Here is a 27219-nt window from a genome sequence, read left to right as displayed (position 1 = left end):
TTCCAGCAGGAGAAAAAGCACGATGTGCTCAGAGAACGAAAAGTCCTCTTTGGCTAAACATGGAAGGTGACATTGGAGGGGCAGGTAGGGGCCAGAGCCAGGCAGACTGTGTGTGTATGTCACAACAGTCTGGACTTTTCTTTGAGGTTACAAGAACCAGCTCAGAGTAGGGGATTCCCACGTGTTTGGCTTGGTTGGGTGAGTGGGTTAATGTTTGGCTGCATTAACAAGATGTGGAAGAGGGGAGGTTGATGCCTGCAGAAAGATTTATCCCTGAGGTGCTTAAGCATTGAGGTCAGGATGGTCAGAGGTTCCTTAGTTTGCCTGCCTGGTGCTCAAGCCTGAGGTCCTCAAAATTATAGACTATAGCCTATATGGAATATAAATCTGATTGGCAGTTGATGAAGTGGTACTGGGCTGGAGTACATTGTTGTCCCCCAACACGCCACTTCTTGTATTTAGATCATCTGTGTCTGAATCGGGTGTTACGTTCAGTTATAAGGAAGCATGCTGCAGGCAGGCATACTATGTGAACGTTCCTAGCTGAGGTCTCAGACTGCTTTTATCCATGTAGTTGCTGAATTTTATTCCTGCAGAGTGAGGACATGCACTTGCGTGTTCATCTTGCTTGGAGTAATCTAAAACAGTTATCCCCGAAAGACCCAGCAGAGAGAGAAAAAGAGAGAGAGAGAGAGTGAGCGTCTGACTTTGTGGTACCACTGGCTGCATCCGCAAGTGGCATATATTTGTGGTGCCTAACTATGATCACAGTTTAACAGCATCTAGGTCCATGTCAGCTGTGCAGGACGTAGAGGTTAATTACAATGAATATTTTCTCAGTCATCTGCTTGTATTAAGGGCTGTTCACGAGTTTGTTTGGTGTGTGAAAATTCATGTCTATATTGAGGCTTATGCACCTTTATTTTGAAAGCAGGCCTTTTCAGAGTTAGGGGGGGAAATCAATATCACACTACACACTACAAAAAGCATGAAAAATAACACTGAGAACTTGAGCAATTAGAATAAAAGTTTATAATGGTGTGCAGTAAGCTAGTGATCCATTTACTGTTAGGAACTCCCTTTCCTGTGTGTACGTGGTTATCAACAGCCTATCAGGGTTCTGAAATGAATTGTTTCGTTATTTTCTCCCAAGTTAGTCCTCAAAGGTTAATATTTCTGGTGTCCTTTTGATTTGAATATTAAGCTTCTCAGACAGAGCATGTCAATTCCACAAGTCAGTTGTTAAATAATCTGCCTTTAGTTAATCAAAAGTGGCTCATGATGTTAGTTTGTGGTATCAGGTAATATTGTTGCTGAAATGGTGTTTACTGTGAAACACCCCCCCCCCCCCCGCCCGCAATTTTGTTTTCTTTGAATATATTTTATTTTATAACTCAGGGCACTGTAGGAAATGACCCAGTGGCTCCCATATTGTGGAAAAGTGAAGAAAGTGAATCAAGTTAAGAAAATAAAAATTAATGATCAACTAGATACACGTTCTGTATCTAGTTGATCATTATCAGGTAGGAGACAGACTAAGCATTCTATATTTGGACAAATTGGGCAAGACAGTGTTTCCAAATGTGTGACCCTGGGAAGAAGGAGTTAAGCAATCCAGAAATATTTATTGAGGGCTCATTCTATGCAGGGTTCTGTGGAAAAGGCAGACTAGCCTAAGGTGTAAATAGTGGCTTTTAAGTGACTTGCAGCTACCTTAAGAGAATTAAGATCCACACACTCAACAAGAAACGGGGGGGGGGGGATAATGCAGAAAGGCACATGAATCATTGGCAAAGGAGTGGTCTAAACAGTCATGACTGTAGAAACACAGAGTATGGAGAGGCGGTTATTACAGGGTGGCTTGTTCTGGGCAGAGGAGGAGGAGGACGCACAGTGGCCGAGCCTAGAAGGATCTAGGATTTTTCCATGGTCTCGAGGGGAGAAGGCAGTCACTGATAAGTGAGTATGCCCCATGGGGAAGGGGGCTGAAAACTCTGAAAGTAGTAGAATGGCATATTTGGGGAACGAAATAGATGTGGCTGTTTCTGTCAGATGGTTTAACTGGATTCTGCACTTCCTCCCTGATAGACACTCACAAGCAGAGAGCGACAGCAGAGCGGGGTCTGTGCTCTGTGCCAGGGGTAGTAGGGATCTGACCACCCCAGCTCTGTGGCCAGGGGGCACTTGATTCACGAACACGCGTTCTCTTCATTGATCTTGTGTGCTCTCACCCAGTGATCAACACTTTCTCCTTCGGGTGCAAAGGAACAAGGAGAAACACTATGTCCATAAAACAGAGTCCTTTGGTAACATGAACATTAATGCTCCAACACATACGTTTACGAGGTGGGGCATGGCCTGCTAATAAGTAGAACCTATATGAGTTAGGCTGTCTTTAGAAGTCCTTTGAGATCCAGTCTCACAATCTAACGTAGTACTTAAGGGAGGATTTAAAGGAGCTATCTCCAGTGTGCATCTAGCATAGGAGATGGGATAGGAACTCCGGGGTTTGCACTTGGTTGATTCCCAGAACAGGTCACCAAGATTTTGAACACTGATCAAGGCTTTTTCTTCTGCAAACACCCTCTCTTTTTGACCATATATGGGTCCAGGATACGCGAATGTGAGTGCCTGTCTTATATTCATCTGCATGACGGGGGGAGGGGTAGATGTGTGCCCCTGTGACAGACACTCTTCTTGTCAGCATGGCGGTGGGGCAGTGTCGTAATCTGGCCGTCCTCCTATTGATTCTAGGTTGTTGTTTTTTTATCTCCTTGTGATAATACAGTGAATATAACTGCTTTTTCCTCTTTTAAAATGTAATTTAAAAAAAAAGCCTCATGATGCTATCAAACAGAAGTCAGCATAATGGGAAGGTCAAGTATCTGGTGTTTTGTCTGAACATTTAATAGCCTTGCAGATAACACTTGAAAAAAATTATTTTGCAAATTACTTTTCTGAGAGTTGAGAGGATACTTGTTTTCCTGAGGAATTCTAGGACTTCACAGGCTGTTCTCCATGTTTTTGAGAGCAGTCTGAGCGTGACCGGCAGTAACCCGGCACAAGGAGTGAACGTATTTTAAGTGTTGTTGTGCAACTTAGTACAAACCCCTGATCCCTTACCTGCGGTTTGAAAATTCAGAAACCCTGGAAACCGAAACCATTTTTGTAGGTTTGTAGGAAACTGACTTGATAGCTAAACCTGACCTGAGAGTATTTCTGTTTTTATGCAGAACACTCAATGTGCATACATATTGTAGCACACATATTAACATGAGTATGGGTCCTGCCCCAAGCCTCTCCTGGGAATGTTATGTAATGATTGGAATAGCCAGAATCATCCTTCTAAAATGAGAAAAAAATCCGGGTCCTGTAACACATCTGGCCCTGAGGGTTTCTGCTAAGGGCTGGCTTTAACGGAGTGTTGATTTCTTTGGGTGGCTCTAATAAAGTACCACACATGGGGGTGGGGCTTAAAACAGAAATGTCTCCTCTCGCAGTTCTGGAGGCAGGAAGTCTGAAATCAGGGTGTCAGGGAGACCGTGCCCTCTCTGAGGGTTCTGGAGAAAACTTCTGTCTTGACTCTTGTCTTTTCTGGTGATTATCACAATCCTTAGCATCCCTTGGCTTGTAGGGGTGTCTGCCCAGTCACGTGGCCCCTTCTCCCTCTGTCTTCACATTACCTTCCCTTGTGCACATCTGTCTCTGTGCCCAGGGATGCAGCCACATTGGATTAGGGCCCCCCCTAATGACATCATTTTAATTCTTACCTCTGTAAAGACCCCATTTTCTAACAAGTCACATGCTGATAATACTGGTGGTGAGGACTTCAACACATCCTTTTTGGAGGGCCCTGACTTAGCCCATGTCATAGGGAATGGTTCCCAATGAGCTACTCTGTTTTGTTCCCTGAGTTCAGGGCAGTGCCCAGTCTGAGACCTGTGCCTCATGGCTTTCCTGGTGCCCTGGCAGCTGCTGCACTGAATGGGTGTCACACTTCAGGCTTCAGAAGCTATCACATGTCATGCTAACCCCATGTGAGGGGGGGGGTCCTTTCCCACAGAGGATCTCACCTGTAAGAAGATAGATTCTTGCAGTGCGAACTGGCCTGGGCTTGGGGTACACTCCTGAGGGACCTCTAGGGCTGCCACTCCCAACCCTAGAAGTCTAGAATGTTCCAACGTGTGTCGAAGGATTGTACAGAGAGTGCCTAGAGCAGTTCTTGGCACCTAGTACACACTCTGGGGCAGAGAGATTGATAATTTTATGTGCATAGGAAATGCCTAGCTGTATACATAACTGTCCTCCGGCTCCCTCTTCTCTCTACCACTCCTGTCTGCCCCCAAAACTGGCCCCATGAAGCCTGCACTCAGCATAGTTGTTTAGTAATCTGCATGGTGTCACCCTCTGCTAGACCTTTGTCCCTGAGCAGCCAGCACACGGGGGCCTCAGCAGGGTCCGTCTCTGCGATGCTGGGGGGCACTGATGCTCTGTGAGTCTCTTTAGTCCTTGTGCCCGGAACAGGCATGGTGGCCAACACGGTGTGCAGGCTGAGCTTGGGGTACTGATGGCTAGTCCCGAGCTAAACATGCCTTTTTCTCCCTGTTTAGTTAATAAAGGCTGCATTCCTGGAGTCATTCCCTTGCCCTCTTTCCTAGTTCAGCACAGGTCAGGGTGGATGCCACTTTGGTATCAAGTTCGAAGTCCCTCTGCTTGACAGCGGCATGTCTTTTCAATCATGAGGGCACGAGTGGGATTAGCCGAGGAATGGACTTCAGTGTTACAGGAGGGGTTGGCTTTGGAAGTCTGTGGCCGCACTTGGTGGTGGCCCTGCCATTCTGTGTCTGTGTGCCTGTTTTCTAAGCTACTGGTTTTATAAATTGGGGGTGGAGGGAGCTAATTTATAAACAGTGAAATATATAGTAAAGCAATTTTGTGAAGTTCGAGTTGGGTTGACTTTTCGAACCGGGAGGGGAGTAGATAAGTGAGCAGGTCGGTGCCGGTATACCACCAGAGTCAGGTCAGCAAACCAGCCGACTGAGGTGGTCATGTCTCCGAATCCTCCCAGCCCCCACTCTTGCCTTGTTTCCTTCAGAACTAAATTCCTGCCAGGCTCTTACTATGACAGGGACTCCTCTAACATTACTCTCACTAGACAATAATGTATTTTTAAGTAGGCAAGAACTGACCTGCCTTTACTCTCTTCCTTCCTGTCACCCCCATTGAAATAAACATAAAGTGGCGCTGGCAGGTAAGTTACAGTTACAGGTAGGCCTTGTAGGTCGCCCTTCCTGTGACCCCATTCAGCATGGCGGTGTCAAGGGGCCAGAGTAAGCCCACCAGGCCAGGAAAGTGGCATCCAGGAGCGGTGACGCCGTCCCCTCCTCCCGCGCTCTCAGGAGTGACGGGATAGAGAGGGCAGAAACACTAAGCTGAATGAGCTCATCGGGCTGGAACCTGGAGAAACAGAGGAAAAGATGGAGGCTCAGTGGTTCCCACAGTTAGGTACCCAGATGAACAGATTGTTACAAATGCAAATGATCAGCTCCTCCCTCAGATATGATGGGAAATTGGGGGTGGGGCCCAGCAATCGTGTTTTAACCTGGCGTCCCCCCCACCCCCCAGGTGATTCCAACACTGAGAACTCGGGTCTAGTAATTCCTAAGCTCCAGGACTTCCACACTCACCCCGGCCATATGGTGATGCTATGTGGTAGAACCAACATGTCTGCCTCTACGTACAACAGAGAGAGCTTTCATAGGTATTCTAGATTGTTCTAGTTAATCATTGCTGTGGGAAGACACCATTAAAGGGAAGGTACTGCCAAGGCAGAGCAAGTGTGGAGCTCTCAGTAGGTATCTGGGAAAAGATGGAGTGGGCTGTTTTAAGGAGGGCCTTCTTGAGACAGGATTGGGGCACTGATGGGGGGAATATTAGAATGTTTCCATGATCATATCATCCACTTCATCATTTTCCATAGGATTAGCATTCCTCTGTGACACAGGACTTCTTATGTGGCGATTTTGCTTGTGCCCAGCCCAGAGGGCCTTCTCTGGCCTGGATAGTTAATGGATTGAGCAAATTTTCTTTCTGTTTCTCTTAGAATATAAACTATTATTTAAATAATAGGGTTGGACTGTATGGTTTTCAAAGACCTTCTTTCGGGATGATTAGCCATGGTTCCACCCTCATTTAGGATCCACAGGACTTGTAAGACCCAATCCTCTCGTCAGGCGGCCCAGGGCCCTCGCATCAGCAGGGCCAGAAGAAAGTACTGGGAGAGGATCTGACTCCCTCCAGATGGTTAAATGGGGGAGCCATATTCGTTGCATGCTAACCCGATAGCCGTTTATGCATCTGTTGTTAACACGTTTGCCCTGTTCGTGACATTTCTGCCTGTGCTACCTCTTGAAATTCCTGTCTGTTCTACTTCTTTGGAGAGCTAGATGTTTCTTACCCTTTGTGTGAAATAATTTACAAAACATTTACCAGCTGATGATACTTCTGTTGGCAGGAATTAATTCTGTGGGGCATTTGGTAAGTGAATATACAATATGTTAGAGATAAGGTGACCGCTGTAACTATGACCCAATGTTGGGAGCCCCAAGTGACCAGTTGTAGAAGGCAAGGGATGAGGACAGTTGGTCCTGAATAGAGAGTTTAAGCCTTGAGTGTCTGGGAAGGGTTAGGTTAGGAGTAAGCCACTAGTTGTTCCAAATAACAAAATTCTAAGTGAAGTAACCAAAAGCATATTTTTTCAGCTGCTTTACAGAATATGCCTGAACTATAACATTTTAAGGCCTCCTTTATCTGCTTACGACCAAAATAAGAATTCATTTGTCTGTAAATTTACTATTAATTTGTGGTGGTTGTTGAAAGGTTGTACATATTTAAGAGTGAGTAACTCATCACCAGTATTGTGATGAGTAATATATTTCAAAGTATACTTCATGCCTTCCAGTAAATCTTGAGGGCTGGAATATATGTGCATATTCTTTCAAAGATGTTTTTCAGACTCTTCATTGAAGGCAGGTTTCTGGATAGAAAAAATATTTGAAGCCCCATTGGATTTGTTATTGAGGTGTAGGCTAGCTATGAAATTACGGGGCTCAGTGACCGATGGAAGAACACATGGTAGTTAAAGCATATGTGTAATTATTGATATTTTTATAATTTTTTGTATTTATAAAAGTAGTACTTGCTCAACAGTAGAAAATTTAGGAAAAAATAACCACAAAAAAGAAAATAAAGATAATTCATGAACTTATCATCAAGAAAGAACAACTATTAACCTTAACTGTGTTCTCAATTACTTTCATACATATAGAATTAGTCATATTTTTAGACCCTGCTTATTTCTTAATGTTATATCATGGTTATTTTTCCCACTTAAAAATATTTTACTCCCACTTAAAAATATTTTAAAAAACATGACTTTAGTGTTTTATGATATTCTAGCCCACTATTATACACCATGATTTATTTAATCACTTCTCTACTGGTCTAGAAGGCTGCTTCTAATGTTTTCCTATATACAGTGCTGTCATGAGTATCTTTTGCAGATAAATATTTGCCTGCATCTCTGATTATTTCTTTGGGATTAATTCTTAGAAATAGATTTGTTGATCAAAGGCATCCACATTTGGATGTTTCTGATATCTCCTGACATAATTGCTTTCTAGAAAACTTGGTAATTATTTCTTTCAAATAGTAGAATAATAAAATGTCTGCCTCTCTTTAGAAAGTGATAACTTTTTTGTGTCTTTGATAATGTTAGATGAAAACTTCAGTTTTAATATGATTGTGTGTGTGTGTGTGTGTGTGTTATTCTCACACTAGGTAATTTCCCCCCCTTATTTTGTGTTTTGTGTTACTTCTTCATCAGTAATTTATGTAACACTGACTATAGTAGAAAAAGTGGAAAAGAATGAGGAAACCTACAGAACAGGTTTTCCAATGAAACTTTCTGGGTTAGTGAAGTCTCAGTGGGTCAAATACATCAGGTAGTCAAAATGAATTTGCTCTCCGGTGCTCTGTAACGTGCTACACTAGCCCTCTGCCCTTCACTAATAGGGAGCAAAGGCACAATCCTTGTACAGGCTGTCCCAGGAGAGTTTGAGCAACTTGATTTTACAGGAAAGAATTATTGCTTCCTTCGAGTTATGGTTGTGGCTGAAAAATGAAGACCTTTTTTTATTGTTCTTCTGATATCCAAGGATCTTGGAAGGACCCCTTTAGAGCTGGTGGTCAAGGCGATGGCATTTCACCTTGGCTGCAATCTGAATGTAATCCACCTTGAGTGCTTTGCCCAGTGGAGGCAACTCTGCCTTCCTCCCCATTCTCCGCAGGGCCCTGCCTGCTCTAAGCCATGTTGATCTCAGCAAAGACTGTTTAGTCTGATGAAAACGACTGAATGATCGTTGCAAAAGGACTGACTGGCCTTTATACATTCTTACTTGTCATAGAGCACTTAAGTGAGTCAGATGGGGACAGTCAAGCACCACCCCATTGATAAGTCAAGACTGTCCTTGTTCAGAGTGTCCTGGAAGGGGGAGCAGTGGGCACGTGCAGAAAGTCTTGCTTATTGGTGATGGAGGTAGAATGAGAACCCTCTCTGAATTCTTTAGACCTAGTTGAGGTCATGCAAGCCTGAGTTCGTGCAGCCTCTGTGAGATGAATGGAGAGAGTCCCAGAGACGGAAGCTCCCTGTGGTCCCAGGCCCACCCATGGCTCCCTCCCCAGCTACCCTTTGTCCCCAGGTCCTGCAGCCTTCAGTGGGCCTTTGCCTATGCTCTCCTCTCAGGAAAGCTCACCCTGCTCTTGGCCCTCCCATCCTGATGTTAGAGACTCCCCTCGGGCAGGAGGGCCCCAGTGGACTAGTCCACAGAAATCACCTGGGATTCTTGGTAAATGAAGCTTCCCAGGTCCAAAGCCCAGAGATTGTGATCCAGCAGGCCCCGGTGGGCCCGGCACCTGACGTCAGGCAGCTCAGGCGTGCACGAGGCCAGGAGTCGTGGCGGTGTTGTGTCCCAGGTACATTCTTGGCTCACTGCCACCCTCATTTCTTTACTTCTCTGTGCCCCATTCACATGGGGGCAGGGACTGTGTGTTTTATTTCCCACGATTGTTCCCTTGCCTGGAATATGGTAGTCACTCAGTAAATAGGATGTTGTTTGAATCCTAATATCAGTTTGTTGTCTCCTTTTAAAGGCTGAAAAGAAAGAACGTGATGCCTCAATAGCTTTACTCTGAGGAGAAAACAAAAGTTTCCCAAAATAGAATTTCTCTTCTAATCCACAAAGCATTGAGCTTCTTAGAGAGTAAGGTTACTGCTAACCCTGAATTGTACTGAACGCCAGCCACGAGGACAGTGTAGCGACTTACCAAGTGTGACTTCAGGTGAACTTCATTGTAAATAAGGTTGCCAGTGTAAGCGTCTCCACCCAGACCCCCAGGGGACTTCCACACAGTATGAGCCATGAGAAAGCAGAGAAAACTTAGTGTGCTGTGCTTGGTGGCACCCAGTTTTGCTACAAGGTGATCACTGTCAGGTCAAATTAGCACTCACAGCAGTAGTAGGGGCTCAGAGGAGTAGCAGAGACCCTCAAAAGTTTCGCAAGAGAAGCAAGAATAGAACCCCAATAACAGTGGCTGTCATTGGTAGAGCACAGGTACTGTGTGTTTGGTGCTAAGCTGGGTGCTAGTATTAATACAGGCAGTCCCGGGTTACAAATGAGATAGGTCCTGTAGGTTTGTTCTTCATTTGAATTTGTATGTAAGTTGAAACAGGTACGTTTACCTATGAGATGCAACTTAGATGTTTGTCTTAACAAAGCATTTATTTTTACCTTTCTGTGCATATAAATACTTAAACTTTACTTCCAAACCTACAGAACTGATCTCGTTCATAACCTAGGGATGCCTGTGCCTCATTCTCTCTGATTCTTCCAGTAACCCTCTGAGCTAGGAGTTGTCATTCCTATTTCATAAACAGTCTGAGGTGAAGAGTAATCAAGTGACTGACTGAAGGTCACTCAGCTTGGTGAGGCTGACGCTGAGACTGCAGTGGAAATGGTCAAGGAAGGGCGTCAGGCAGAACAGCACCAGCAGGGGAGGGATACCTGGTCGTCATCTTGTCTGCTTCCCTCCACACCCCGCCTGTTCTGTTTATTATAACAGTATTGTGTATTAATGATGAACAACAACAAGATCTTACTACAGGGTAAAAGAGAGTGACATGAAAATGAAAACTCTCTGTCCCTATGCCCTATATCCACCCCCGATAGCAATAATTGCTGATGGGTTACTTCTGCGTCTTTCTGAATCTTTCTGATGCTTTAGGAGGGGCAGGTCATCGTAAACAGAGCTAACCATTGACCTCAGGACTTAGAAGCCATTTTGTAGCAAAGGTAGGAAATTTACTAAGGATCTGCAGGTGCAGCTTCAAGGACAAGGGTTCTTCCAGAACCTTGGTTTTTGTCAGAGGGCTCATGTGGAGTCATGTGAAAGGACTCAGGGGACTGAAGTCTTACTTTACCATGGCTCAGAGCATCGTGTTCAGAAACGATGGGGGCTAAAACCACAAGCAAGCGTTTGAAAAGAAGCTGGTGGTGAGGTTTGCTGTCCCTTAGGCTTGCCCCGCCATACACACACACCCTGTTTGTTTTAGTTGTTGCTTAAGCGATATGTTTTTGACACCTAGTAGCTAAGTTGGCTGGAAGCTGGTGACATGTATAGGAAAGTATCAGCCCAGTGATGGTCAACAGTCTCTCATACTCAAAACTGTGGTCTCACCCTTTATGTCCTGAAGGAGAAAAAACTCTTGTTAGAGGTTAGGGTCTCATTCCCTCTTGCTCCTGTATCTTTAGGAAGTTCCATGTTTACCTAAGATGGGCTGGGCTATAGTTCTTAGACTGATAAGAAGCAAGTTTGAATTGTTCTGAGATTCAGAATGTTCTGACTGAAAGGGGCCATTCAGTCTACTGGCTTTTTTTTTTTTTAATAAATAAATTTTTATTCATTTTAATGGGGTGACATCAATAAATCAGGGTACATATATTCAAAGAAAACATGTCCAGGTTATCTTGTCATTCAATTATGTTGCATACCCATCACCCAAAGTCAGATTGTCCTCCATCACCTTCTATCTAGTTTTCTTTGTACCCCTCTCCCGCCCCCGTAACCACCACGCTCCCGGCCATGTCTCTTAGTCTTGTCCTTATGTCCCACCCACCAATGTATGGAATCCTGCAGTTCCCGGTTTTTTCTGACCCACCCACCTCACTCCATACAATGTTATCAAGATCCCACCATTTTGTTGTAAATGACCCGATGTCATCATTTCTTATGGCTGACCAGTACAACACAGGTGTACATGCGCCACATCCTCTCCATCCATTCTTCTATTTTTTTTTTTTTTTTTTTTTACAGTGATTAAAACCTTTAAGCAAACTCTTGGCCAATACAGCAAGAATCCATAAAAGAGTAGTGTCCTTAACATGTTTACCAAGTCCAAGTTGGCACTATCACCATTCCAAATCCCTGCAAATGCAACACAACCCCAGTTCAGTCTGTTAGAAGCTGTCACAAGGAGCAGGAGTCCAGGAAAAGTCCACATCCAGGAAAAGTCCGCATGGCACTGGAATTGTTGTCACCATTCTATACTTTGCAGCTCATGTCCAAGTCCCAATGACTGCTGCTTCTAGCTGGTAATGATTCAGGTAGACTGGAAAAGCCATCTGCAGCAAGTGTGGAGAAGGAGCTTCTGTTCTCCTCTGCCTGGAGAGATGAGACCGGGTTGCTTTTCCCTGGAACTCTGTGACTGTGGCGTGTGGTAAAGAGAACCTTGGGATACACTAAGCAGGTTCGGTATGGCTTCTTCAGTGTCCCTTGGTTGAAGAGGCCTCTTCTCTATTGGCTTTAAAACATTTTCATTGCCTGATCAGTGGTGGTGCAGTGGATAGAACGTCAACCTGGAGTGCTGAGGTTTGAGACCGAAGGTCACCGCTCGATCCTGGGGTCTCCAGCTTGAGCCCAAGGTTGCTGGTTCAATCCCCAGTCAAGGTGCATATGAGAAGTGATCAGTGGATGCACAACTACATGGAACAAGTTGATGCTTCTCTCTCTCCCCCTCCCTCTTCTTTCCCCTCCCTCCCCTTGCAGCTCCCTCCCTCCCTCTCTCTCCTGTTCCTTCCCTCCCCCTCCCTCTCTTTCCCTTCCCCTCTTTCTCTCTCCTTCTTCCTTTGTCCCTCCCTTCCTCTCTTTCCCTCTGTATAAAAAACTTATGTCTAAAACCCTAAAAAGATAAATCCTAATATGAAAGCCCAGTATATAAAACAGAGTATGGTGGAATGGTAACCTGTAGTTATCCTGAGATAGTTACACAGGACTAAGGCTCTGTCATTCAAACACCAATGATTTAGTCCAACCCCTTCATTTTGGAGATGCGGAAATTAAGGTTCACCTCGTTGAAGTGACATGTCTGACGTTACACAGCTAGTTATTTGGAGTGTTCAGAAGGAGATACAATCTTAAGGTGTGGCCTTCCCTGAAGGTAGACACTTAGCTCAAGCATCTTGTTCCTCCTCCCACCACAGCAAAGATGAAAATTATATCATAATAGCAGTCACGTCGAAAATGTTTTCCAGCATGGCAGGATTCTAGAAACTCCTGTCCCTAGACATTCCTTCCAAGCAGCTGTCTTGGTGGTCAGCTGTAGCGGATGCAGCAAGGCTGAATAACATGCACTCAGGACTCCGGATTCTGGAGCAAGAATTCTGGAGCAAGCGTACCTGTCTCTCTTCCCATCTCCCTCCCTTCCCATCTCCCGCCCTTCCCATCTCCCTCCCTTCCCATCTCCCTCCCTTCCCATCTCCCGCCCTTCCCATCTCCCTCCCTTCCCATCTCCCTCCCTTCCCATCTCCCGCCCTTCCCATCTCCCTCCCTTCCCATCTCCCTCCCTTCCCATCTCCCGCCCTTCCCATCTCCCTCCCTTCCCATCTCCCGCCCTTCCCATCTCCCTCCCTTCCCATCTCCCTCCCTTCCCATCTCCCTCCCTTCCCATCTCCCTCCCTTCCCATCTCCCTCCCTTCCCATCTCCCGCCCTTCCCATCTCCCGCCCTTCCCATCTCCCTCCCTTCCCATCTCCCGCCCTTCCCATCTCCCGCCCTTCCCATCTCCCTCCCTTCCCATCTCCCTCCCTTCCCATCTCCCTCCCTTCCCATCTGCCCTATTTACTTATTAAGCTTGCACAAGCTGCTTGACCTCTGTCTCCTTTTCTCATCTGAAAAGGGTGCCAACTTCACAAGCCTGCCCCGAGGATCCAGTGAGACATGCACATAAGCTATCTTGTGTGTGCCAGGCAAGCACTGGAGGCTTTGTGGTGCCTGGGCACTGGGCTTCTGGTGACCGCGGTCTGAGTGCCAACGGTGCTGGCCGCTGGGGTAGAACTGATTCCTGTTCCTGCTGCTCCGGCAACTTCCTGCTCAGTTTCGGATTCCTGATGCCTTGATGCCTCACTCTGCTTTGTGCTCTAGCTGTCTCCCTGCTGAAATGGGAAAATACAGTCATCTTCACTCAGCTGAGCCAAGTGGGGCCATGCAGAAATGCCCATTTATGACCTTTGTTGATTTCACCCTTTCTTGCCCACCCTTATCTGCTGCTCGCCAGCACTTGTGTGTGCGCCCCTAGCAGACACAATGTCTTCTGTTCTCAGTAAATATTTGTCGATGTGAATGGACCACAGTGCCATCAGAAAGGGAGGAGGGACGCAAGCCCAGTCTGGGCGGCTCCCACCAGCACCACCCTTCAACTTACATCTGCTGCCCTTTAACCAGCCCAGCCCATGCCCTGGGTTCCCGCCCCTTGAACTTGCACCCTATTGTCCTATCACCAGCTCCCACGCCTTGGTGCTTGGTTCTTGCTTCATGTTGAATTCTCTTCCAGGGGTTTCTTGGTTGATCTTTCATGGAGACACCCTAGTCCAGGGGTCCCCAAATTACGGCCCGCGGGCCACATGAGGCCCCCTGAGGCCATTTATCTGGCCCCCGCCGCACTTCTGGAAGGGGCTCCTCTTTCATTGGTGGTCAGTGAGAGGAGCATAGTTCCCATTGAAATACTGGTCAGTTTGTTGATTTAAATTTACTTGTTCTTTATTTTAAATATTGTATTTGTTCCTGTTTTGTTTTTTTACTTTAAAATAAGGTATGTGCAGTGTTCATAGGGATTTGGTCATAGTTTTTTTTTTAATAGTACAGCCCTTCAACGGTCTGAGGGACAGTGAACTGGCCCCCTGTGTAAAAAGTTTGGGGACCCCTGCCCTAGTCCCTGCTTGTACCTGGATGAGGGCTTTGGCTATGCCCAGGCATGCCTTCCTTGTTACAGCTGGGGCACCTTGTCCTGGGCCCGCTCTCAACCCCCAACTGCATGTGTCACTTACTGGGAACTATTTAGGGCTACAGCCTGAGGTCAATAAATAATTAGTAGAAGAATGTGGATGCTGTATTAAAGGGAATGCTTAGCTCTTTATTGCAGTTATGTAATAGGCAGCGATCATAATAGCCGAGGGACATGAAAACAAGACGCAGTCAGGAGGGCTGACGGAGCTTTCTATACTGTGCCCTTGTGTGTGTGAGCCTGTGCTTGTTCCTCCAAGGTGTCCTGGGAGCCTGTTCTTGAGATAACAGAGAGATCAGACCTGGTGGGGTTCTTTTTGGTTTTTTGTTTGTTTTGTTTTTTAAAGCAATAATTTGGTGGCGAGAAATGGAATATTAGTTTCTATAGCTAAAAACAAAACCAGTCTTTAAAAACCATCTAGGACACTGGTTCTCAGTGTGGTTCCTGGGTCAAGGGCATAAGTCTTATTAGGAATTTGTCAGAATTACAAGTTCTAGGGTCCCACCACAGACCTACTAGAATATTTGGGGGTCTTTGGGGTTGGGGCCCAGCAATCAGTGTTTTAACTACCTCCTTCTCCAGGCAGTTCTGGTATGCTCAAGTCTGAGAGGCACTTAGCAATGACTGCTAATTCATCACCCAACCATGACTCTGATTAGGAAGGTGCTCTTGGGGTCTTTAAACCTAGATTAGGTCTGTTTCCAGATTCATCTTTATTCTAAGGTTGAAGGTGTCCAGAAAGGGAGAAGTAGATGCCTCTGTTAAAGAAGTAGATGTTCTTTAACCAAGCCTTCTTCTAAACCAGAACATTTTAATATAAATGAGCAAATTTTGTTGCTGTTTTTTTTTTTTAAAAAGATACGTTATGGTTTACATTAAAATGTATTTTATGTATAGTAAAGACCATATATATATAATTTTTATTTTTTATTTTTTACACTGACTCTTGATTTGTGTTGTGGATGTTGAGAATAATCCTGTTTCTACTAAACTTTTAACTTTGTCACACCTTTCTCTTTCCTTAAAGGATTTCATGGCACATTTATTGAAAAATCAATGTAGTCTTAAGCATTTAACTGTATAATCTTTGGAAATGTCCTAGATCAGGGGTAGTCAACCTTTTTATACCTACCGCCCACTTTTGTATCTCTGTTAGTAGTAAAATTTTCTAACCGCCCACCAGTTCCACAGTAATGGTGATTTATAAAGTAGGGAAGTAACTCTACTTTTAAAATTTATAAAGCAGAGTTATAGCAAGTTAAAGCATATAATAATAATTACTTACCAAGTACTTTATGTCGAATTTTCACTAAGTTTGGAAGAATAAATCTTTATAAAACAACTTACTATAGTTAAATCTATCTTTTTATTTATACTTTGGTTGCTCTGCTACCACCCACTATAAAAGCTTGAATGCCCACTAGTGGGCGGTAGGGACCAGGTTGACTACCCTGACCTAGATGATGAAAAATAAGTGTTAATCATCATGTTTTAGCCACTAAAGGGTAATTCTCAAAGTGGGTAGAAATGAATTACCAACTGTAGATAATTAGAGGAGTGAAAATTTGGGGATTGAATACATTGGGAGCTTTTTCTGTGATTTTCAGGGTCGCAAGTGTAAATGAAGAACTTGTATCCTAAATTCTTATAAAGTGGTAGTCTGACTAAGATTTGAGCTATCCCAAGTTACCAATGCCAGAACGTGTGAGTGGATTTATCAAACTCTTAGTGAATAGATAGTTCATGTTAAGTAATCCGTTCAATACTGTTCTGGTTTTCTATTTCCTAAGGAGATAATAGGAACTCTGAGATTTGTAGTCAGGAAACCTGAAATTTAATCTAGACTTTACTGAAATCTATAAAATTAAGCCAATCTCCCTTGATTTCCTGAGCCTTAGTTTTTTGTTTTTGAGTTTTTCTTTTTATTTTAATCTATAGGGTGATAGTTGTTAGTTTAGATGAACAATGTCTTTTACCTCCACTAAAAGAAAAATAATTTTTATATAAATAATGGAAATCAGAATATAAATAAGACATGAATTAAACTTTCTAGCTAGATTTTGCTAAACTGAACAAATTAATATGCTTTTGAATATTTTTTATCAATCTTTTCAGAATCGAATTAAGAAAAAACTACGGCAGATCAAATATTTTTATTTAATAGGGAAGATTATCTCTAAAATTGGAATAAGAGTTTCATGATCTTTTTGCTTCTAAACACATTATTGGGGCCCTGGCCGGTTGGCTCAATGGTAGAGCGTCAGCCTGGCGTGCAGTAGTCCTGGGTTCGATTCCCAGCCAGGGCACACAGGAGAAGCGCCCATCTGCTTCTCCACCCTTCCCCCTCTCCTTCCTCTCTGTCTCTCTCTTCCCCTCCCGCAGCCGAGGCTCCACTGGAGCAAAGTTGGCCGGGGCGCTGGAGACGGCTCCATGGCCTCTGCCTCAGGCACTAGAATGGCTCTGGTAGCAACAGAGCAACGCCCCAGATGGGCAGAGCATCGCCCCTTGGTGGGCATGCCAGGTGGATCCTGGTCGGGCGCATGTGGGAGTCTGTCTGACTGCCTCCCTGTTTCCAACTTCAGAAAGATAAAAAAACAAAACAACAACAACAAAAAACCCCACATTATTGGCTCTTGTTTATAGAAATTTATCGGTATATTTACTTAGTAGGTATGTTGAAAATGTTACTGTTTAGTTTGTAGAATTTACATAAGATGGGTTATTAACTTATATTTGCATTTCACTTAGGTTTTGGCTAATATCTTTCTTTGTAATTTTTAAATGAAAAGTGTAATCCTATTAAATCTGGAATATTTTCTTGCAGTGATCCATACGTGAAACTTTCATTGTATGTAGCGGATGAGAATAGAGAGCTTGCTTTGGTACAGACGAAAACAATTAAAAAGGTAGGTGTCCATTCTAATTTAATTTCATTTAAACCGATTATGTATTTTGGTTCTGTAGAAATTTGTATATTAAGATGGCAATATTTTTTGCCTGACCAGGCGGTGGTTCAGTGGATAGAGCGTTGGACTAGGACGCAGAGGACCCAGGTTCAAAACCCCGAGGTCACTGGCTTGAGCGCAGGCTCATCTGGTTTGAGCACAGCTCACCAGTTTGAGCCCAAGGTTGCTAGCTTGAGCAAGGGGTCGTTCGGTCTGCTGTAGCGCCCCCCCCCCCCAGGCACATATGAGAAAGCAATCAATGAACAACTAAGGTGCTGCAACAAAGAATTGATACTTCTCATCTCTCTCCCTTCCTGTCTGTCTGTCCCTATCTATCCCTCTCTCTGTCTTTCTCTGTCTCTGTCACCAAAAAAAAGATGGCAATATTTTTATTTTAAGCATCTTCCTCTATTAAATCTATACATTTAACATAGAACAAACTTTTCAGTATAAACTCGATACTGTTTCTTGCACTTAGTTAAGTGACTGTAAAAACAGTACTCTTAAAGTGAGTATTATCACAAGCAGCGTTTGTTTCCTGACAAAGAGTACAGCAAAATAAGTACTTGTGCTTGTTGGCTTATTATTTCCTATAAAAAAATTCAAAATAACTTCAAATATGTTTAATGAAACAGAGTCACTTGAAAAAGTGGTAGGCACAAAAGGAATGGTTTAACTTGAAACAAGTTTTTACAAAGGAAGCAAAATACTTGCTTAGCTACATGAAAACAAATAAAAACTATTAATAATAAAATTATGGCCTGACCAGGCGGTTGCACAATGGATAGAGCGTCGGACTGGGATGCGGAGGACCCAGATTCGAGACTCTGAGGTCGCCAGTTTGAGCGCAGGCTCATCTGGTTTGAGCAAAGCTCACCAGCTTGGACCCAAGGTCGCTGGCTCAAGCAAGGGGTTACTCTGTCTGCTGTAGCCCCACTGTCAAGGCACATATGAGAAAGAAATCAATGAACAACTAAGGTGTCGCAACAAAAAACTTCTCCTCTTTCTCTGTACCTGTCTGTCCCTATCCTTCTCCTGTCTCTGTAAAAAATAAATAAATAAATAAAATTATGTTTATATGTGTATGTTTTACTTTTCTAAATTTCACACACATGATTTCATTAAAGATGTTTCCATAATTATGTTCTAATTCACGTATCTCTATGTTTATATTATGTAAAATATTTACTCCGTATTTGTGGCATTTGTTGGAGATGCATATTTTAAAAAAATATATCAAAAGTCTGTTATTCGTCATGCTTCAGTGTTATTTATGGATTGCCTTTATTTTTCCCTCACTGCCTTTGAGTAGTGAGATAACACTGTGATAAGCATTTCCTGGAGAGCCTGATGGCTTTTTAAAAAAGAAATGGTACCTGCCCCACTCTAGTGTGGACGCCAGGGCGCTCTGGCCGGGTCATTTTGTGCGAGGAGCATCAGCGGTAGCCCTCTGCCTGGCGTTAAAAATCTGTTTTGATTAGCGGGGAGGATGCCTGCGAAGGAGGGAGGCCATTGTTTGCTGTGCTAGGCGCTGTCACTGTTTCAGTTATTGGTGAGGAGGGAGGCCGCCTTGCAAGAACGGCAAACCCGGGTCTGGTCTCCTGCTGCGCACCGCAGGAGCGGAGAAGCGGAGAACCAAAGCCACGGAAGCCTCACTGAGATCTGGGACATTGGAGGGTGTTTGCCCGCAAGGGGAGGGCCTCCTCCCTCCTCTGCACGGTGGAGGGCGCGGCTCCGTGGCTGGGACTGCGCTGCCTACGCGGCGGCCAGCCAGCCTCCTGGTCGGTGTTGCTGTGCCCGATCCCGGGGTTTAAGAACTGCCTTCCCCCACCTCCCCTCATGGCTGTGTGCCTGGTCCGTAGTGCGCTGTGGTCCCACGTCGTCAGTGGTTGCTTCCCTTGCCTTTCTTTGCTTCCCCCCCTCTGCGTTTCTGTGAAGCCTGGTCCCCAGGAGGGCTGCAGCCCTTGGCAAGCCTGAGCCTGCCCTACCTCTCCCTGGCTGCCTGGCGCCCTTTCCCCTCCCCCACTCCATTCATCGCTTCAAGTATGAAAACCCATTATTTAGGGTCGGGTTCACTGTTGAGTTGTGGGTGGGAAAGTGCTGATGCATTTAAAATGCCAGTTCAGTGTTGAACAAATTCTGTGGTTTTCATTTTTTATGGTGTATTTTGTTAATTATTATTATTATTATTTTTGCTTCCTCCTACACTAGTATGTTAAAGGAAATAGGTTAAAAGTGAATATTCTGACTACAAAATATCTATGGCCATTGGTGAGGCTGTGATTTTCAGTCTCAAATTTTTACATATAATTTTTGACACGTGTTATGCAGTTCTGAAATGCACAAGCATATACAAGTATATATATATATATATTTTTTTCATAGTATCTGTTTCATCTTCGTTTCAAAGATGTTTGACATATTGCCTGTGCTGAGACAGAGTATCCTTTCTGTGTTCTTGTGCAGCATATCTTTAAGTAGATTGATACGGAGCTGGACGACAGGCGGACGGATGGATGGGTGGATGGATGGATCGATCGACAGGGAGATGAACTGAAGGATAGGGAAAGGAATATTTTTAAACCTGGTTATTTGGGGGGAAAATAATTTACTTTTGGTTTTTAACTTGCAGATATTTTCCTGTTATATAATCTGATCATCAATCTTGTTCTTATAAAGTGTACATCAGATTTGAGTAGTTATATAAATAGTGACCGCATCTACCCTCCCACCACCTGCTTCCCTTCTTTCCAAATCAGATTGTGGCATGCAGGTTGGAGGAAGTGAACAAAGTTTATTTCCTTCTTGATAGGATAATCATATCAATGTTAATTTCTTAAAAGATATCTTCTTAGCTCAATGATGATGGCTCTTTGTAGGTCCCCAATGTTATTTTTTCTGGCTCATAGCTTGTAATTTATGGTTTCTTATCTATGAATCATCTGTTTCATAAATAGACATCCCTTCCCCATCTAGTTTGGTTTACAAAATAGTCCCAAATAATTGACTAAATGCTTCCTTTTTTTTTTAATCATTTTAAGAATCTCTTAGATTTTTTTAATTAAAAAGAAATAGTTAAGCAAATATGTGGACTACACCATACTAGAAACTGTTAAAGTTTCAAAGACTGTAAAAGATTTTACAAGATAATTTCTCTTCCAGACGCTGAACCCAAAATGGAATGAAGAATTTTATTTTAGAGTAAGTTTTTCATTGTTTTTTGTAATAATTGTTGTTGATAACTAGATTGATATATTATCCTAATGATTCATATCGTACAAAAGCTGTTAAAATTTTATTTTTAAATTCCTTTTAATGTGAGAAGCAGTTGGGTAGCCTCCTAACGTGTTCCAAATTTTCAAAGACTGCCGAGTGGTAACAAAATCTGGACTTGTTTTATTTGGGAATGTTTTAGAAAAAGAAAGGTATCCAAATATCATATTTTAGCTTTTCTATTCAGAATTTTCTTTAAAAAAGAAATGAGGTGAAATATCATTAAAACAGTAGCTTAATTACCTCTATGAGATATGGATTATGAGTTATTTTAGAGGTAGAATAAAACAATAGAGGCAACCTGATTTAAAAAGAAGCCTAGATATTACCAATCATATTCCAGTTAGGATGGAAAATTTTGTGATTCAGATATTTAGTGTGAGTATATGTGTGTAGTATAAAACTGCTTTTGGAGTTTAAATATCACCAAATTAGGTAAAGTTTCCTCAACATTTTATAGTTAATAGCTAGAAGACCTACCTATATGTAGAAATGACTGAATTCTGTAAATTAACAGAGATGATTATTTAGTGAGTTTTTGTGGCAGTTGCTGGGGTTTTTGTATTGAAATTTTGGAAATATTAAGCTGCTCAGCTATATAGTGGAAAGAAAAGGGTGTTTATTCTCTTCAAAATTAATACTTTCATTTTCTTTATAGCTGTAATATTAAGAACCACTGTACCTTCATAGGTGTTCCAGATGAGAACTTTTGATTAGTACAGATTCCCAAAGAACAGTATTTTCATCAGACTCATTATAATTGGTCCTGATTTCTTCTTTGAATCACAGTAGTATTTCATGTGTCCCAAACTTAGATCATACCTACATGCTTTCTATTGTCAGAGCTGAAGTATGGCATTGATATTTTCATCCTTGGTGAGATCCTATGCATAGTCTCTACCAGTTGTATGTACATTACCTTGTGAAGGACTGAGAAGCCGGTGGGGGCAGGGTGGTGTTGTTGGCCCTTAGTTAACTCTCAAATGGAGCTTTCTACTCGTAAAACTCCAGATGACTTACACCCCTTTCAGTTTAACACCTCGGCCACATTGATGTCAATTTTAGTACATCCAACACTTTTTTTTCAACTGATTATGGCTGTGCACATTATGTAAACTCAATTTTTCTTGACTTTTTACAAAAAGGCTTTTTAATGCCACAAACCATTATTGCATGCCTGGTGCGTACTGGCTCTCACCACGGCCTGTGCCTGTGTTGGTCAGCAGGTCAGTCCTTCACAGAGCTTAGACCAGCCATGGCCAACAGTTTTTGCCCCTGGGCCAGATTAGAAAGAAAACTTTTTTTATGGGCCAGACAAAATATTAAAATTAAAAATTGTTAAATACAAAAATGATTTGTTTAAGTAAACAAAATTTTATTATGTAATTTATGAATAAATGTGAGTGAAAAACATCTTTAATATATGAGATTTTAATAAAAATATAATTACATACCATATAAATATCCAAACTGTATTGCAATCAATTAAAACAATAATTAATAGAATGAGCTTGAAGGGGTTATATCGCAAATAAAACAATTATTTTGTTTTACAAACAGCCTGGACACATTTTCAGTTATCAACTGCAGCTATTGTCTATGCTACAATGCCACTTGATTCAGCACACTTGACCACAAAAGTAATGAATTGTTTGACCTTGGGTGCGCACTGGCAAACTCCGCCTAAAAGAATGTGGGTTTCACATCGCCGCTAAATGTCAAACAGTTCATATCAAGTACAGACGAGTACAAAAGTTGTATATCTTTATAATGGAATTTTTTTAAAAAAATAAAGAAGTATCGCGAATCCATTCAACCAATTATTGGAAGTTAACTCTAGATTAGTCACACGTGGAATTTTTTTCCGCATATCACTATCTTCTTAAATATCTCAATTTCCAATAATCAAAGACGCTTCTGCTTCTGAGTAGCTGAGATTTTAAAGTAGTGGAGAATATTAAAAATTTAATCATGGGCCGCAGCCATATGTTGGCCATGCCTGGCTTAGACTCTCCATCGGTCTGCTTGCTCCATCACTCGCGGAGGGCGCTGGAGGGACAGGAAGCACAAGCTGTATGTCAACTGTTACTTCATTCGCGAAGCAGCAAGACTTACAGTGGACCGGGGTCCCATCCTGGGCTCTGCCACCTGCAGCTTTTTTGACCCTGGAAAAGCCACCCGAGGATTCACATCCCCTGCAGGTTCCTTATTGCTCACATAGGAGAGTGAAGTCCTCACTGGATGGGGCCGTTACCAGGATTTACATGGTGACAGTATCAATGAGAACACCTCCCACCGTGTCTCACACGGGGTTGGTACTCACAAAATGACACTTGAGTTTGAATGATGATTCCTGCTACTCTGGGGAGGTTTTGCTAAAGAGACAGAAAGAAGCAAAAAGACATTGAAAGCCTGCTGGCTCTGACATTGGTCACACGGTTGCTAGAAGGGGACACATTTTCTTTGTCTCTCTAATGGTTCAAAGCGTGGGCTGTGGAGACAAGCAGGCCAGACCTGGTTGGGGTTCTAGTTGTCCCTGCATACTAGCCACGGCCTCTTAGGCAAGCTACTTCACCCTCATGGTCTCAGCTCTTCACCGGTAAGATTGAGGTCACAGTTACACATCGGAGGGTTCCCACCAGGATTAAATGAGATCATATGTTTTGGAGATTTAATAAGAAGATAGTTCCTGAAAAATAAGCACAATGTAATAAATGGCAGCTTTTGCTATTTTGTTCATTATTTTAATTATTGTATTTTATTATTGCTGTTACTGTTACTATTATTATTAGGCCTAAGGGTTAGCCTCAGGCACAGACCTTATGCAGATGTAGCCTTGGTCTAAGCCAGTGTTTTTCAACTGGTGTGCCACAAGAATTTTTAAAACATGCAATACCTGACTATTTTAGTCAGGAGCACTGACCTCTTTTCCCTTAAACTGTCAAATGGAAAAATTACACAGCCAACCATACAACAAGAGCCGTCCAGTGTGAAAGAATCAAAATTATACCTATTTTTTTGTGTGAGATTGGCAAAAAATTATATTGTTCGGTGTGCTGCAAAATATTGGTAATAAGTTTATGTGTGCCGTGAAATAAAAAAGGCTGAAAGTCGCTGGTTTAAAGGCGTGAGCATACCTTTTGTAGAGGAAATTGCAAAACTCTTTAAAACTCTTTAGAATTTTCCTTTCTAACATTAGAAAAGCAGCTAAAAGCATTTTCTTTTACTAAACCTCAGTATTAGGCACAGAACAATGCAGAAATCAATAATAGGAAACTTGATTTAGTAGAGACAGGATATCCAGAAGAAGTTAGGTGCTCAGATTACACAATTGAAGTGGGTGTATTATAAAGCATTCTGTTCTTTAGTTCTTATTTCATTCTTTGAGTTATTTCTGCCTGTTTCTGAAATACTATTTATGTCCCTATAGGTGAACCCATCTAATCACAGACTCCTGTTTGAAGTATTTGATGAAAACAGATTGGTAAGTGGGTCCCAATTTTTATTTTTACTTCATTTTATTAAAAACTTAATTTTTAGAGCAGCATCTTTGAAAACTCTGTTTCTGTTGTACTTCTGACAGTACATGATCCACCTCCTCCCCTGGCAAAGACTTTCTTCTTGTTCCATTACTAGCTCATGATTTTAATAACTATTTTTGTATGACTAACACAGAAATTTTGTTTGTGTATATGCATGTTTGTATCACAGTTAATACTAGTGAAAGTCACACTGATGGCTATAGCAAATCACATGCTTATGTTCTTCTGTTAGGAACTCAGAATGGTAGGCCAGTCTGAGAAAGAGGACATCACTCATGTAAGCAAACCTTTCAGGGATTTTAAATGTAAGCAAGACTAACAGTACTGTTACCTATTCTATTGTGAATCTATGGTGGTTCTCTCTGGAAAGACAAAAATCCAATTAACAGTAAGTAGCACAAAGTGAATCTATATTAGCAAGTAAAATTAAGCTGTATTTTGGAAGTAGAATTTTCTCCAGGGAAATTAGTAGAAAATACCTTCAACCAAAGATAGGTCTGAGGCATAAGGCTATTTACAAACTAACATTTTAAATAGAGAGATTCTCTATCTATTTATGTGATAAAACTAAGCTTTTGTTTTAGAAATGGAATTTCAGAAGCAAATCTGGCTTAAAGCATTTTGCCCATTACCTAACTAGAATGTAAACATCAAGTTACCCGTGAGTCAAGTGTTCCAACTATGCAACTATGGAAATGAACTTTATGTTTTGTGCCAGCTTTTACGGTACTCTCAGAAGTGGTAATAGAACTCAGTGTAGTCAGTTGTCACTCATTCACTTCCCCTGAAACTTGCATATATTTTTGGGTTAGAATGAATGTTCTTATGAACTGTTCTTGTTGCAGAATTCAACTTCATGTTTTTAAATAGCTTGAGGTTAATAGACTGTTTGATCTGGAGGAGCCTTATAATACAGCTCACTTAACTCCCTGCCCTTGCCGCTGAGGAAAGTGAGGTCTGGAACCCTTAAGTAATTTAGACACGGCAGTCAGTGGCAGTGCCCTGGTGGAAACTGCTGTTCTCTGAGTCTCAGGCCATTGGTGATGAATAACCAGGCTTCTCACCCTGGCTAGAGAACTTGGGAGTGTGTTTAATCTCCTCTGCTTAGCGTTCTCCAAATTAGAAAGCCAACAGGTTCTGGCCTACCCCCCAGGTATCTTTTTTATTAAAAGTATATTTGGGTTCTCGGTGGTGGTGCATAGAACTCAACCTTTTTTTTTTAATTTTTTTTTTTTTACCTTGGGTAATATTTAGTTGTACTACCCAACTAAATCAGTGTTGCTGTGTGTCTGAAGTTATTTTCTTGTTAAACTGAATGGGAGATACAGCTGAGGGTGCTGTTCTAAACACCCCCTGCCTCACCCAGCACAGACTGGGAATTAGACAGTGTTCAGCAGAGTGACACTAAGTCCCTGAAGTCACGGACACAGCCTCAGACTAATCCTTATTCTCTCATTTATGGAGTACAATAACACTTCTTCAAAGTGAAGGCAGGATAAGATTTAAGGGGACACTACTCCTTGTCCGATGTGTTTTAATTTATTACTTAAATTTTCTTCTATGATGAGAAATTTACTGTAAAAAAAAAAAGGTTGTTTTTCTTCCATTATCTAACACAATGACTGTTGTTGAGATGACCTTGCTGTGGGTACGGAACTATACTTCCAAACCAACAAGGTCTTTGAATGCCGAGCTGAAGAAATACTGCGTGAACACAAACTTCATCTGAAAACCTGTCTTCTGTTATCAGTGCTTAGCTCTGCCCCAGGCTGTCTCCAGCATTGTTACTATGCAGTGGACTGCGCTGCTGGTGTTTTTCTCTTTTGACCATTAATCCAGCTAAGACAATACGTGACTGTGGCAGTACTTGGCAGTCTTAGCATTAAACAAACTCGCTTCCATTTCTCCCGTAGACATCATTTTTAGTATTTAGCACACATGCCTTTAGAAAACAGGTTTGGCTGTGTGTAAACACAGGGTTAATCCTCCACACCCTTGGCTCCAGAGTTGTTGACAAAGTCATGCTTTGTGGATTTTAAAATAAACTTTTTGTCACTCTTTGCAGCTTGGTATTCACCCCCCCTCCTATTTTTTACTCCCTCCCAAATAAACTTTTTTGTTAAGTAACCAGTGTTTCTGGATCACAGAAAGTCATCAGTTTGAGACACACAGAATATATCCAAGTTAACTGAAAAACCGATGACAGTTTTTTGAATGTGACCCTTTACTTTTAATTCTTAGCTCCTTTTTGGTCCTTTGCAAAAATAGCAAGATTCCCTGTTTGTATCCCCACTGTGCTAATATTGCTGACTTCTCGTGGAAAACAGTCAGCTCTGGCAGCCTTTCTTCTGTATGGTATTTAAGTTAACTTACAACAGAAAGCACATGGACACACTTCTTTAATTTTCCTTTTTTTTTTTTTTTTTTTTTTTTTTTTTGCTAGGGGATGTATTGTTTTTTCCTCTTATCTGGCCTACAGGAGAAAATGTTTTCTCCAGCTGGGTCCCTTTTCTCTGGTCCTTCCCTCTTTGGCAGTTACTTTGTGTGAGATCAACACACACACACACACACACACACACACACACACACACACACACACACCTTTTAATGAAAAGTATAGTCGCCAGAGGCCAACCACTAACTGGCAGTGCTATAAGTTGTGGCCCTGCTCCTTAGCTATTTTGTGACTTATAGATCATGGTCTAATTATTTAGCATTAAAGGGACTCTAATTCCATGGGGTGTGTAACCGTATTTATAGTATGTTTTATTAGTGTGCATTCCATCCGGGTAGTGTGGCGATATCATAAATAACAGAAACATAACTCCTGAGGCTTGTGAGAGGGTTTTCCTCGATCCGAGGTGTTTTTACTTGTCATTCGGTCCTGCGGGGAGGTTGGGAAACACCGGGTATGCTGCATGGCCCTGCCAGGGCTCGCCTTGGTTAGAGAGTCCCCGTGTCCCACTCCGCTCGCTCGGAAAGAACTGTCCTGTGAGTGTGATGTGGACAGATTTATAGCGGCATGGCTCGGGCTGTGTTTGCTGCCGTAGTCAGCTGGGAGAGCT

General features: G+C 42.5%; 1 protein-coding gene across 6 annotated transcripts in view; it reads left to right on the top strand.

The window, feature by feature from the left end:
- NEDD4L (NEDD4 like E3 ubiquitin protein ligase) overlaps nucleotides 1-27219 on the top strand; it is a 323150-nt gene that overhangs the window by 161241 nt on the left and 134690 nt on the right. For 5 of the 6 annotated variants that reach the window (XM_066353218.1, XM_066353220.1, XM_066353219.1 and 2 more), the window contains 3 exons: nucleotides 17219-17300; nucleotides 20502-20540; nucleotides 24043-24096. In XM_066353218.1, coding sequence (XP_066209315.1) covers nucleotides 17219-17300; nucleotides 20502-20540; nucleotides 24043-24096 — 175 coding nt within the window. Of the gene's footprint in view, nucleotides 1-1781; nucleotides 1960-17218; nucleotides 17301-20501; nucleotides 20541-24042; nucleotides 24097-27219 lie in introns of those variants that run through there. The other variant, XM_066353217.1, reaches the window with a different exon arrangement.

The sequence above is a fragment of the Saccopteryx leptura genome, chromosome 11 (genome assembly GCF_036850995.1).
Source record: "Saccopteryx leptura isolate mSacLep1 chromosome 11, mSacLep1_pri_phased_curated, whole genome shotgun sequence".
Lineage (NCBI taxonomy): Eukaryota > Metazoa > Chordata > Mammalia > Chiroptera > Emballonuridae > Saccopteryx > Saccopteryx leptura.
Note: the sequence above shows the minus strand (reverse complement) of the source record. Positions and strands in the feature narration are given on the sequence as shown.